The sequence below is a fragment of the Thermobia domestica genome, chromosome 13 (assembly GCF_964235325.1).
Source record: "Thermobia domestica chromosome 13, izTheDome1.hap1.1, whole genome shotgun sequence".
Classification (NCBI taxonomy): domain Eukaryota; kingdom Metazoa; phylum Arthropoda; class Insecta; order Zygentoma; family Lepismatidae; genus Thermobia; species Thermobia domestica.
The window spans coordinates 42,342,706-42,358,258 of NC_137466.1; the positions used below are offsets into that span (position 1 = coordinate 42,342,706).

Below are 15,553 nucleotides of genomic sequence, written 5' to 3' on the forward strand. Positions count from 1 at the left end.
TGTGCCTTGACAATGATGGTGCCCATACTGATGTTCTAGATAACTATAGCAGGGTCAGCTCAGCAAGAGATGGTCTCTGACGTTTCTTGCCACATACAGAGGGACACTGCAGTCACTACTTTGGGACTAGTGTTAATAACCACAGTCACCCTGTCTTACATCATTAATTACATTGCTACTATAGATGCTCCGAAAAAGCCTTAACACGTGAGTAGAGGCAGCGTCATTGCGAGCTGTCAGAGACCTTCTCTTGCTGGTCCTGCTATAACCAAGCAGGAACACGAAAGGTGGCAAGACTTTGGGACCTTACTGTATATTCAGAACATGAGGGATATTACAATTAATAGTAGCGTACGCAGAATTTTATCACGGGGACTCCAAGCACTCAATCCTATATATATATATATATATATATATATATATATATATATATATATATATATATATATATATATATATATATATATATATATATATGGTAAATGTTTATTTCTTCATAATATCTTTCTCAAGGGGATTTAAACCCTCTTGAGAAAGACATTACGGAAATAAATAAACATGAAGACGAGGAACAGCTGAAAAGTTCGTAGCTCAACCCAGAAAGAGTGCAAGTAGAATTATGAAATTGTACAGTTTTAAAGAACATTACTCTGTATGTACAAATACAAATTTTTATATTAATAACGAAATTCTTATTCTGTTTTTCAGATCTCAAGTGATCGTGTAGTCTATGTCCAAGCAGCGAAATTCACGAACATCAAGATCAGAGCTGTCATTATTTCTTTGTTCCACCAAGGAAAGTCACCGGAACAAATTCGGAAGGACATCAGTGAAACACTACTGGACTGTCCTCTGACATATGAAGAAGTGCGTGGTACAGTTAGATGTGGTGATTTCTCAACAGATAACACTCGACATGCAGAAAGACCAAAAACAGCGACTGTTCCCAAAATTGTGGATGAAATTCATGACATTATTCTTGAAAATAGCAGAGTCTCAGCAAAACGTGCAGCAGAGATTGTGGACATTTCTCGGAACGCGTCGGTAGCATAATTGATAATGATTTGGGCATAAAACAAACTCTTGGTAAAATGGATTCCCAAAAATCTGTCAGCAAATCAAAAGCGTGAATGAGTAAGAGCATCAAGGGAAGTCATTTCCCATTTTGACCGCAATGCCGACAAATTTCTGCACTACGAATGGTAACCATGGACAAAATATGGTTGTACCACTAAGAAATGAAATGAAATGAAATGAAATCATTAAGTTTTACGTCCCACGGTTATGCCGGTTAGGCTAAAGGAGACGGTGATGATGAGAGATGAGTGAAATGGTGGAATGAAGAAAGTGGGAGGAAACGGGAGAACCCCGAGAAAACCCACGAGCACGGTGTTTGTCCACCACAAAGTCCACACGGCGCGAGCTGGGATCGAACCAGGGACCCCAAGCTCCGGAGGTGAACGCTCTACCACTGAGCCACCGCGCCCCCGTTGTACCACTATGATCCTTAAACGAAACCACAGTCAATGGAGTGGTGGCACTCAGGTTCCCCTCGGCCCAAAAAGTTCCAGAGACAGAAGTCGGCTGGAAAAGTGTTTGCAACATTCTTCTGAGATAAGGATGGAGTCGTACTCATAAACTACGTGGCCAAGGGTCAGACATTTAATCCAGAGCATTACTCTGCATTACTGTACTCACAAAATCGAAAGATAAATTGGAAGTGTAACGTCACGGGTCTTTCTTTAAAAAAAGAAAAAAGAAAAGAAAAGAAAAGAAAAGAAAAGAAAAGAAAAGAAAAGAAAAGAAAAGAAATCGCTCCTTCAGGACAACGCCACTGACCATCGAGAAATACAAACAAATGATATTGCATGATCTAGGGTTTTAATGTCTTATTCCCCAGATCTAACTCCGTCAAACAATTACTTATTCTCAAACTCAAATAACGTTTGAAAGGACCTATTATGGATCTCAGAAGGAAGTGATTAGTGCTACGGTACAGTTCTGCGAAGAGCAGTTTTCAGAATTTTTTAACTGGTCTACAAAAATTGGAGCACCCTGCAAGAAAATGTGGGCTACTGAACTTCAGAAGGAGTATGTAGAATAACTGTAAAATTTCATCATTCCACGTACATTCCTTCTGGGTTGGCTTACGAACTTTTCAGCAGCACTTTGTATTAATTGGGAAACTACCCTGGCCTGACAATATTAGAAAAATGGCATTCGAAGTAAATGCAATGATCACGCGTTATAAGTTGAAATGTTAGGCGTGTGTCCAGCCAGAGGCTTTTATGACACAAAGTTTAGTATTTTATTTCAGTATACAGAGGTAAGGCGAATTGCAAGATAGACAGATAATAAAGAAATTATTAATCCAATGTTCTCGGGATTGCTGCCAGAGTGAATGCTGTGCTGAGCTTTCGTTACTATACAGCGGTAACATCTTCAGAGCTATTATATTCTTTTCAGTTTTCTTTAATTTTACGACATTGAAGTACTGATGAATTTAGCTAACAGATAGAGGTATTAAACCAACTTCTTAGTGCTACAGATTATGAAGAGCTCTAGCCAGGGGTGTAGCCAAGGGGGGGAAGGAAATCGGGGCAAGGCACCCCAAATGGTTTCCTGCCCCCCCCCCCAAATGACAGCTTTTAAAACATAATAGTAAATTTATCTCATTTAAAAGTAACAAAGTTTATTGACAATTAATAATTTACGGTAAAGTAATATGGAGAAATATTGTTTTTCCATACCGATCGAAAAATAGTATGGTACCTCTTTCTTATACCGGTCGAAAAATAGGATACTTTTTTGTGACAGCAGATTAAACAATTTACTGCGATTTATATTTCACAGTTTGAAGACAAACGTTTTAACAAGGTACTACAAATACAGCCATAAAACAAAGGTACTAAACTGATTTGTAAGTACAGTATATTTTTATATGCTTTAACAAGTGTTTTAAAGACATAGAGGATGGAAAATTTGATGAGAAACAATGTTTTTTATTAAATTTGGATTTCATTCGCTCTCTCTTTTATTTCTACTCAATGTAATAAAATAATTAAGTTTTTTTAGTCACGAATAATAAATAAATATTTTTGTCAGGAAACTATAAAGAAATTAAGTGAAATTTCAAAGAAAATCAATCTTGTGTTGAGACGGCTCTTTTTTATATCTCTTTCTCCTTCTGTGCTGTACTATATATGGGTCGCCATCTGGAGAGCAGCTCCAGAAACATTAACACAAACATATAACGCTTTCCAGATTCGGAGTGGAAAAACGTTCTACTCAAGGAATCGATATTTATGGAGGACGGTAGTTTAACTAATTACTATAATCATAAAAGTAAACAAGGTATTAATTGGTATTTAAAATATTAATAGATCCAAAACTGAAAAACGAAACAGTGTAATAAATAATGTACTATAACACACACAAATAAATTATCTGTACACAATCAAATAACATTTTATATTATTTTCTCTCTTCCTCGAGTTCGACATTCCAGAGGTGGTCATGTATCTCGGTCTTCAGATTGGTACTTTCCTTATTATATTTCCAAAGCAAGTAAGTCTGTTGTTATTACTGATAGTAGTGGATTGATGTCTTCCTGTTATTGCATTTTTTTTCATATTTGTATTTGAAGCATTTTAATTCAACGGAATGTATTTATATTTAGACTAAGAGAATGAATACTAGTACTTGGATATTATAACCAGTTAGAATTAATTATGTTGAATGTTCGGTGAGTATACAGTTGCATATTTCTTTATTCTTATAACGTTATTTTATAACTTAATATTTCATATTATCTATTATTTCATTCTCGTAGCATTACTTACAATTCGACGTTAATCTTTCTTCTTATTATTATTCGTATTTTAAATTACCTTTATATTTCATTATAATTATTCTTTATTATGTTTATCGATGAAACCGTACCTCAACCGTAGCATCAACAAATGGGAATATCCAATCTTAACCCTGATTTCAAATTAACATGTACCAGTGTTCATTTCTATAAACTTCAATATAATACATACATGATCCACTAATAGCTGATAAGTAAATCTGGACATGAGTGTGCATCCAAAACTTTCAATAACTTTTTACCTATTTGTGAGCAATAACCATAATCCACTGCCATGTTGGTGTTCTATAAACAAACATTAAACAGCATACATACAGATAATTCATCATATTCACTTGTAATTTTGACGTGGATGAAATCAAAATCAAAACATAATCTCAAAATCGGAAGGATGGGCAAGCATTTGAGAACCCAGAGTGGGTTTATTGGATTAACCCTCCATATTATTAACTCTCATATTTGGATCTTACACTTCAATACATTTTGTTATAAGTCGAATTATGCATATTCTTTTCTTTTTCTTCTTAAGAATTTTGCTTTCAGGCATAGAAAATAAGGCTGTTGTTGCCAATAATTCAAATGTTTCGTTTCGTGCAGATCTAGAATATGTCGGCAAGCAGTAATTTTGTAAAATACGTTCAGACTATGTAATTCAACTTTCAAACAATAAATATCTATTAACAACCAATGAGCGTCTAAGATATGTAATGACATCACCGAAGGTGGGGCATTAGAGTGTAGATAGGTTCGGTATACAAGGTCTTAAATTTAAAGGTAACCAAGAAAGGTTTTGTTGCTTTTTCACCCACCACCTTCGAACATCGATATGTCACCTAACCTGGAAGATCAAAAATAGTCCCCATCAGCATCGACGACCTTCTGAAAACGTTCTGGAAGGCCATTGAATTCATCACGGTAGAACTTGGGTGGGCCGTGAAACGAAGAAAGTATCAGGTGCATTTTGGACTTTTACTAGGGATTTGAACTGGCGTTTTCTAAGGTGATTGTCCAAAGAATGGAACAGGTGATAATCGGACGGTGCAATACCCGGGGAATATAGTGGTTGCAATATTGTATCCCATCCAAGACGGACAATGGTGTCCTGAGTCATCCTAGCCACGTGGGACTTACCGTTGTTCCGTAAACGATGACCCATTTGCAATTCAGAAGTGATGGCTCCAGAGTTTTGAGTTTTTCTTGGGTACAGCTCAACTGCTGACACTACATAGTTGCATTGATATTCTGACCAGCTGGTAGCAGTTCCCGAGGCACGATGCACCAAACACACAGAAGGACCTTCTTCTGGTACAGTGCTGGTTTCGGCTGTTTTGAAATCGGTTCATGGGATGCTAACCAATGATGACGGCGCCGTGGAGCTTCGTATAGGACCCACTTTTTATCACATATCAACACCCTGTCTAGAAATGGCTCCGAAACAGTACATAAACACAGGCGATTGCCGCGTTGCCTTCTGGCCCGGAGTCAAAATATGAGAGATCCATCGACCCAACTTGTAGTGCTTCGCAAGTTGATGGATGTGCTGCTGAATGGTTTCTCCACACACTGAATTGTAGTCCCAGTTCCTCTTTGTACATGTGTTGGTCTTCCGGCACGTGGTGTTTTCGGGTGTTTCGTCATCGTCCTTAAACTTGTTAAACCATCGCTGCACTGTCCGCGTCGTCACGACACCCTCACCAAAGGCCTGGCATATCTTCTGTCCCACTACAGCGGCGTTTGATCTCCATTTGAACTCGTTCAGCATACCTTCTCTTATGACGCTCTGTGGATGTCCCATGTTCCCTCTGTCTTTGCGCAAGTTCACGGTGTATCTGAATTGCCACAACCAGGTATAATAGTATGTTGGAAATACGCACACCAACAACTGACGTTCGCTTTATCTCCACTCGCATTCAACTCACGGTGTGAGGTCCAATTGAATACAGACCTCCACGAAAAGGGACAGAACTTTCTTGGTTACCATTATAGTTATGCACAAAAGTATAGCGTTTGGTCCCGGGCAGTAGTTCTTCATTAAGCATAATAAAAACTATCTTGAATATAATTTATGAATAATAATAATAATAATAATAAGAAGAAGAAGAAGAAGAAGCTAAAATAATGCTTTAAGTTTTCCAGAAGGAAACCAAAAATTTTCCTTTCTTTCAGGCCTCAAAAACACTAGCAGCAACACTTTTTTTTTTTTTTTTTTTTTTTGGCTTTGTACATTATAGCTGCCCCCCCTCAAAAACGACGGCCCCTCCTACACAAACCTGCTGACTACACCTCTGGCTCTGGCAATCCAAATTAGCGTAAGTTCACTGTGTGATGCTTGATCAGAGCATCGACTTACTTCCAGGCGCCATTATTTCTGACTTTCTGGAACGGAGTTTGCTGCCTCTTAATTCATGTAGCTTACGTGATGATTACGTGATGATGCTTGATCAAATTAGCTCTCCCGCCGGGAATAAAACCAGAGACTACGCATATCGAAATCACACGTACTAACAATTCGGCTAAGTATAAGAGAGGTGAATACATTTTTTAAAAAAAATCACTTTCTTTTCCAATGTTCTGTATTTGCATTCGTAGATGTTAAAATTTTGTTGATATGCTGGCGACAGAGTTCACAAAGATAAGCAATACAGTATGTGACAAATTTGCTGGAATTTTGTGAAGGGTTAGAGATAAAGTTTCTGGAAAGTATGTGTAATACTTGCATAGTGATAAATATAACTGTACAGTATTTGATTTTTGGATAGATTATAAAAGAAAATGAAATAAAGGAGGAGAGAACTGCATTCCGAAGAGAAACAGAACATGTAAAGTTAAGAGAAAGTAGTTTCACTTTGTATGCGTATATGTTGCATAAAATGTAACAAAATCATTAACGTTATATATATATATATAACATTGATATATATTTTGCTTATACTCAGTACGTTCCATTTGTCATCCCCCATGACAAATGGAACGTACTGAGTAGAAGCAAAATCCAATTTCAATATCACTGTGCTAATGGGGAGGTGGGCTTGAGCAGGGTTGGCCCTTCTGACTACTCAACTAGCTTCTGATAAGTCACACAGAGTTAGTATTTATTACTCATGGGACGAAAAATTTCTCGTCTCGAAACGAGATAGAAATAGAATTTTTAAATTATAGACGAGACGATAAACATGATAATTTTCGTCTAGTTTTCGAGACGAGACAAAAAATCTCTCGAGTCTAGTAGTCAATATTAGAGCGCACAAGTTTTACATCTCGAACACTGTTTTAGAGTTGCATAATTCACAATCTTATACTATAAATTAATACAGTCATTATATAAACATAATGATGAGCATTTATCAACGTTTAAAGGTACGCAAGTCATTATATAATATACTCCAATAATAAGTATAAACTAAATGTTGTTAAGTCACATCTTTCATGGACCTCTCGTGACACGGAAGAAATCTGATAACTTCTATATGAAATTAAAAAGAAAATCAGGACAAATTTTCTATATAAATTTACGAAACGAGACGAAAAAATTTCGAGACTAGAAAAAGGGTTCCGTAAATCGAAACGAAACGAAACGAGAAAGAATTTCGACAACCCAGATGAAATGAGAATTCTACAAAGTATATGAGACTCTCCTCATGGACAACACTATAATTTCTTTCCCAAAAGCCCTAACCTTTTTACAGTGTGTCTGTAAAGTTGCGCAATTGATTGCGTATATCTTTTGATCTAAGAATGATAAAGACCTGAGACTTGAAACAAATGTAAACATGTTCTATGTAGATATTTTCGAGATTATGACCAATGCTAGAACTTGTAATGTTTTTGTGTAGTAACGAAAGATCGCAAATTTTTGCATAAAAATTCATGTTATCAATTATGTGCCAGTGCTAATTGTTTATCATTAACCAGTGGCGGAGCCAGGGGAGGGCCAAGGGGGGCCAGCCCCCTTGCTCAAATTCTTGGCCCCCCTAGTGGCCTCCCACACACAGAGTGATACTGCTATAGGTCGACAAACGGAGTCGCCACAAGTCGCCTAGTTGATAGTCGCCACAAATGAAACTACTACCGAAAGAACAGAGTTACCAACTGCAGAATACCGTATGTTGCACTAGTCTGCGTTCCAAATAAAAAGCTTCAGGCAGCTGTTTTATTTGTAGTACAGCAAGATCTAATTAATCGAAATCTGTAACGTACATGCATTGACCTCACCATCTGAACGTTCATTTTAACCTCGGCCCCTTCTCTGGTTATCTTCTTTGTTTTCAACAAAAAATCAGAAAAAATGCAAAATCAGTCAGCATTCTCATTCACTTGAATGTTGAAAGTCATATAGATGCTTGCTTACAAATAGCATACACTACAGCAAAACATGACATTTGCGTTGAACGAAAGAAGTCTTCGTACGCTACTTATTATAATTCGTACACTAAGTAATTAATTTCCATTGATTATGGTGACAGAACAAATGAATAGCATCCATTAAATAATTTGATATTATTATTATTATTTTCAAAGAATCTTAATATCGAGCCGTCTTGTTTAATATACAGTAAAAGAAGAGAACAAAAGTTTGCGATATTGCCACTTTATTTTGTATAAACTCACCCCTTGTTACCTGATGGAGCTGTAGTTCTTCTGCTTAGCCAACCCATAGTCACACCCCTTTCTCACTCGGCAACGTCGCTTCAGGAGCTTGCGTTTTATTCGTTTGGCTGAAATGCCAAGATGTTTGTCACAGGCTTTAGTGTGACACATTCTCTTCATTCTGCCACTGCTGCTGCTGAAACTTCATTCGGCCATTGATATCTTCTCTGCCACTGAAATCTTCTATGTGCCGCAGGTAACACGAATTTTTTAGCTCTCGTCTGAACGTCTTGTCTATATGAAGTTTCTTTCCTCAATCATGAACTCGCGGTTCAATAATGACATATCCATCTATTTGTATTTCTGTCTAATGACAAAAAAAAAAAAAAAAAAAAAAAACCTCTGATTGGAGAAGAAGCAGCGCTTCCAGCCAATCACAGACAACCATTTGTTTACTTGTTTGGAAAGTACCAATGGAAAAAGTGGAATTTCTATGACTCACAGTTTAAATTGAAATTATGTTTTAAGTGTGAAGTCAGGGTGAAAGTTTAAAATGCAATCAAAGTTCTGAGGGTGTACTATTTGAATATTAGTGTCGACAGTGTAAAATCGGGATGGGCACGAGTCGAGATAATACTCGACTCGACTCAAAACTCGAAGCGAATTCGAGTCGAGTCAAAGGTAATTTTGTCGAGTCGAGTTCCGAGCCGAGTCACTGTTTTGAGGTCGAGTTTCGAGTCGAGTCGAGTTTGGTAACTGGCTCGCTCGTTTAGCTCGTTTTAACTCGTTTTGAAATCATGACCTGATTAGACTGGAAAGCGAAAGCTATGAGAAATGTATGCAGTAATTTGCAATATTTTTAGTGTTGCTCACGGGATGGGACAATGCTTGCATCTCATCTCGTCTCGATTAACAAGACGACAATTGATTTTTATAACGGGACAGTCTCAAATGTCGTGAGCACCGACATAAGTATATACAGTAGTTCTTACCACCAAGACTGAGACCTGCACGGTCGAAGATTTGAGCCGAAGCAGAAGCCCAACCCTGGTAGTGATGTTAAGTGTCTCAGCTCAGTTCAATAGAGCGAACAGCTAGATTGAGATGAGGCACCGACTAAGCTCAGGTGAGCAATCGGCTCGAGCCAGATCGGTTAGGGTGAGCCATCATCTCGGTTTACTTCGGATCTGTTGGCTCGATAGTATATGAGCCGTGAGCCGAGCCGTTCGAGCCTTTGAGAACCCTAAACCCGGGCCGAGCAGTTTCGAACATGTTTGACCGACGCCCTCTAACGTTTAACTATTTTTGGTTCGAGCCCGGATACTTGCTCCTCCGAAACTCAAACCCAGAACCTCGTGAACAATGTCCTTGCCTCCTAGACTTCACGATTACCGAGGTCAGCAGTCAACTAGTTTTTAGTATTCAGATACAAATCGCCTATCTTTCATCGTTTATACACGATAGAGGTCTGCACGGGCCGGAATTTTTAGCCCGGGCCCAGCCCGTGAATATATAATGTTAGTTCGAAATATGTTTTAGCATTTAGGCCCAAGCTCGTGTGATAATCAAATAACCGAAATAAGCCTCAATTACAGAAACTTAATAATGAACGCAAAATTACATTTCTATTTACAGCAATTAGAAGTTTGATTTTGAAGTTGTGCTTTAAAATTTCTCCAGAAAGAACGATCCAATAAATATCCTTGTACAATATATTTACAAAGTTAGGCCCGAGAAAGCCCGAGAAGGCCCGAGAAATATGATTTGTATTTTAAAATTGACTGCCCAAGCCCGGCCCGGGCCCGAAGTGACATTTCCTTAGTAGGCTCGAGTCCAGTCCGCGGGCAGGGCCGCGGTGCCTCAGTGATAGAGCGTTCACCTCTGGTGCTTTGGGGTCCTTGGTTAGATCCTAGTTCTCGCCAAGTCAACTTTGTGGTGGACAAATACCGTGTGCGTGGGTTTCCTCGGGGTTCTCCCGTTTCCTCCTACTTTCTTCATTCCACCATTTCATTCATTTCTCATCATCACCGTCTCCTTTAGCCTAGCTGGCATAATCCTGGGACGTAAAACTTAAAGATTTAATTTTTTCCGTCTCGCGGGCCGGGTCGGGCTTGATAATAATAATAATAATAATAATAATAATAATAATAATAATAATAATAATAATAAGAAGAAGAAGAAGAAGAAAGTTGTAGTAACAGTAGTAAGTATCATTGATAATAATTATATTGTCTATGTAGGATACTTGAAGAAAGTACTTAAAACTACACGCAGCATCTAGCTCGTTTTGGCTGGACTCGACTCGAAACTCGAGTCAATTTCTAATCGAGTTTCGAGTCGAGTTGGAGGGAATTTTTCGAGCCGTGTTCTCGAGTCGAGTTCAAAGATATCTGTTTCGAGTCGAGTCGAGTTTCAATGAAAACTAGTTCGAACTCGGTCGTGCCCACCCCTAGTGTAAAGTCAGAATGGCAGTATTTGTGAATTGAAAGTATGATACAAAAATGTTATGTTATAAAGGGCATTTATACCGTATTAATAGATTTCCTATGTTGAAGATGTAGCTTACTGTTTAGATTTATAACAATGAAGATTGTGTGTGAGTTTAGTAGGTGCTTATAATAAGTACGATTTTTAAAGTTTCGAAGTTTTGTTCCTTCGAAATGACAAGATATATATGTTACTTTAAGAAGTTAAAACTGTATTTCCTTTCCGATCTTTTAATTTGTTATTGTAGAGCAAACTTTGTTTTTCTAAAGTTTCCTTTGTAGATATTTGGAAGTATGTATCTCTAATAAATTGTGTAATCATTTTACTGAATGTAATTTTATGGTTTGCTTTTTACATTATACTGGACACTTTTATTACATTTGTTGTACTAAAAATGATTTTTAGGGGTATTTGGTCACATGAGACAATTCTTTCCACTCGCGTGTTCAATTTAACTAACCAACCCTCACTCGTACATTGAAATTTTATTTAAAGAATTCTGGAATGATATTTGAAAATCAAGGGGAAATAGGTACTAATAAATCTCCCTGAAATTTAAATATTCCTTTTGCGTGAATTAGGCACAACAGGAATTCCTGTTCTGCCTAAAGATAAGATTAGATAAAAAATGCATTACAAAGTGCTGGAGGGTTATTAGGCACAACAGGAATTAGGCAGAACAGGAAAGAAACTACGGATAAATTGTATATTTATGGCGCAGGTAAGAAGGGGAATTCGAGCAGTGGTCCTCCTTCGTATCTCTGCTTGGTCATAGACTTCTAGCGGGTTTCAGGATAATATAATCGGTCTGCATTGTGAGGACCGTACGTTTTTGGTCTATGTACTATAATCGTTTCGGCTGAAGTCAACAAATGGTTGCACGGTTTTTGTTATCTTACACGACCCTAATTTGTTCGGTCCCTTTCTTTACCTCTGTTGTTTTCCTTATATCTCTGATCAACGATGACTCCAAGATATCGATTATTCAAATTTAATAAGCTAGCGCTATTGGAAGTAGGGAAAAATTAACTCCCTGATATAGATAAATTGTATATTTATGATAGAGGCATCTTTAACAGATGACATTTTGAATATATATATCTTATTCATTGAATGCAACAATTTGCATTTTATTTTGTTTTTTTATATATAAATATTTTCATTTAAAGAGCTTATAACTGATGTTCTGGGAATTTTAGTACCGAAATATGTTCGTGATTTTAGAGTCGTTCTCCATTTTGCTGGGAAATTATTGTCCACTAGGTATACCTGTAATCCGATATCCACAATGGCTCGATGGACTATATTTCTGCCAATCATTGCAGAATAGTATCATTAACATTAGCTAGGCCTAGCAATTCACAAATAAACGAATATTAAGCACATGCGTACGCAATTAACAGTATATTTTATTTTGTAAAATATCTCGATGGGTTAAAAAGGAACTTGTTTATTGATTAAAATTTTGATTGGATATTTCCTAAAGTTATTTTTTTTAAATGTATTATTTTGATTTTAATGATTGATGTTTTCACGAAACTTTCGTTAATACGAATTTAAATATTTATTATAATATCTTTGTAACTAATTTGGTATAGTATTCTCTTGCTAGACTGGGACTGTACGGCAATATCTGTAAGTGAATATAGTTATCCGAAATTCTGTTTCATACCGTAATACCGATGTTTAAGACTCCTGTTTATTGAATAAGAAAATCTTTGGTAAATTGCTTGTTTTTGCACATCAATTTCAATTTTCTGCGCCGTCTTCCTTAATCTGCGATGAGTATACTGACGACATTTTCTGGAACTGCTGCAGCTATGTTCCAAATTTTTAAACATTATTCGAAATAAATTGATGGAAAAGATAAAAATATTAACGTTTATATTCAATGTTGCCATGTAAATTCAATATTACTGTATATGATTTCTCTGTACGGGCGAGAGTACCTTTGTGAACTATACAAATTTTTCGTAAACAGTGAAGAATCCGTAGCAATCATAATACCCCAAAATACTTCAGACAACCAAAGCCAAAGTTTAACTGGTATTAATTTAGTGCGTTCACCCTTATAAAACAGTGTTTCCATAATCACTTATTTGGAGCTGCCATAATGCGAAATCACATCCGATTCATATCTTTGTAGAAGTGCAAATAGTGACAACGCAGATATTCAAATATGTCTGAATCAAAATAAAATTTTAGAAATCAATTACCACATAATTTGGATAAACAGGAATAATGTACCGAGAAGATACCTAGGTTATGAATCACCATGATTTAGAATATGTCCAAATTACAGTGAAACAGTTAACTGAAAGGAGTTATTAACTTACCAGAACTTTGATTTACTAAACTTTATTCCTATATACGCCGTCTTCTTCACAAACAGATAATTTGCTTAATGACATATATTGACAACATAGTGGAACAATTTATATATACATATATTGTTCTGAAATAATTCTGGAAGAATCTGGAAAAATCACAATATATTTAATGCTATGGAACATTTCCCTGAGAACTAACATTCAAAATATTTATTTTTCTACTTTTTTTCTTTAACGGTGCAAGTTTGCGCAATGTTATAAAAATTTCATGACACTTTCTGTGACAAGTAAAGCCATAAGAAGAAATTTTTTTGACCATTGACTGTTTTGAAAATTACCTGAGATTACGAATCTTATGTAAAATATTGCTGAAACAATATTACTGTTTATTTTCCTAGTTGATGGAGGTATTTTCATTTTGAAAAATGTTAATGTGTTTATTTCGCTAAGTTTATTATATTTTTTTTTAAATTTGAATATGTCGAATTATTAAGTGTAAATAAAATTCCAGCTGGAAAAATGTTTCTTCATTTCCTATAAACTGTAGAGGAATGCATCCTAGCAGATGATGGTAGTTTAGTAAGATTTTAATTTTATTTCTGTGTAAAATTTTAGGTTGATATAGTGGTGTGGATTTACTATGTTTTGTTCATACAGAGTATTTCGATAGTGAATGATTTAAACTAACATCTTAGCAACTCTCCCTTTTATATATATGAAAGTAGAATCAATACTCAGCTTAGGAATACACTAAAAACAATGTCAATCGAACTTATGAAGTAATATCTGATTATTATTACTATTTCATTTAAATATGATCGAGATACATTCAGTACTGCATAGCACAGAAGAAGATAGAATTATCATAGAAACAGCGTCTGTAGTGAAATAATTTCATTACAGAATTGATTTGTGAAAGTTTTCTTTCTAGGTTAATTTTTTTTAATGTGGATAAGTTTGATATATTCTTTTCTTTCTCTTTCTATTTACTTCTCTTCTTCTTTCTTTCATTTCCTTCTTCTTCCTTTCGTAGTCTAACTGCCATACTCATGTCATTTTATTCTAAAGACATTTCCTCTGAAATGTTCTTTTTTTCTTCGGTGAAGTGGCCGCCTTATCTAACACACAGTTAAAATATTTACTATGGTTTCTACGGAGGCCGTTGCTATAGAGATGACATGAGGGAAAGGGAAAGAATAGTCGTAGTCCAAAGGATTTAGGTCTAGACTGCATTCAGGCAAAATGAAGTCAGGAACACGACGCTGAAGCCATCCTTGAGTTGATCTGGCCTTGTAGGCGGTAGCAGAATCCTGCTGGAAAGTCCACGATTGGTTGCGAAACAGGTGCTACTTAACTTCTTCACAATATGCTCCTAAACGGCCCGCTTTCGTACACTCGGGCACTGTTTGTAACTCCATTTTCGCAAAAATGCAGCTGGGTGGAAACGGAATAACTCACTTCCCACCACACTATTACTGAGGAGGGATGCTGAAACTCTGAACTTTTGGAACCTTTTTAATTGTTTTCTGAGAGGTTGATGCATACACTCGATCGTTTTACCGATTGAACGACTGTTCAACGGTGAATATTTTCTTATCGGTGAAAAGGATTTTGCGATTACCATTATGAGCATATCGCTGCAGGAGACGTCTACATTTTATCATTCTTTTATCATTCTCAGCTTCTTTAGGAGTGCGTCAAGGTAATGTCCTGGATCTCGCCGATAAGACCATAGCCGAAGGTCCTCAGATAGAAGCCTGGACATTGACTGTTTCGAAATGTTCACTTCACTGGCCATGATAACCTGCTTTCTTTCCGCATTTCTCAGCACACGAACCGCCACTGCTCTTGTGGCTGCTCGAGTCCTGACACTGCCTGGACGACCCTTTCTCGGATGATCCTTCACAGTCCCGGTTTCAGTGAAGCACTCAGTTTCACGATACACGAACATACGACTGATTTGGAGCTTTCGTAGCGTCTTGAAAATGTCACTTGCAGATTGTCCAACTTTATGTAACGGTATCATAGCAACACGGTTTTTATAGTCGCCGTATCCCATGGTTCCACCTGCGACCCAATGCTTCCTTTTGCACAAACAAGCATACAATGGTTCAAGGTTCCCATGAGCACACTTGCGGTTCTTTCCTTCTCCTCCCAGATGTAGAGTGTGCGTCAAAATTTTGTAACAGTACTTATGGCTAGACTAGATATACAAAGTAATACTACATTTTAATAACAAATAAAACATTCATTATTTCCTACTATTTCTTTACTTTTT

At 36.7% G+C, this 15,553-nt stretch overlaps 1 protein-coding gene across 1 annotated transcript; it reads right to left on the reverse strand.

Moving 5' to 3' along the window:
- Positions 1–14,935: 14,935 nt before the first annotated feature.
- Positions 14,936–15,334, reverse strand: LOC145667577 (uncharacterized). The gene has a single exon (XM_081735047.1). The coding sequence runs from the start codon at positions 15,332–15,334 to the stop codon at positions 14,936–14,938; it is 399 nt and encodes a 132-aa protein (XP_081591173.1).
- Between the last annotated feature and the right edge of the window lie 219 nt (positions 15,335–15,553).

Coding starts and splice junctions, on each gene's coding strand:
- LOC145667577 (XM_081735047.1), bottom strand. CDS start 15,334: ATGGGATACGGCGACTATAAAAACCGTGTTGCTATGATACCGTTACAT.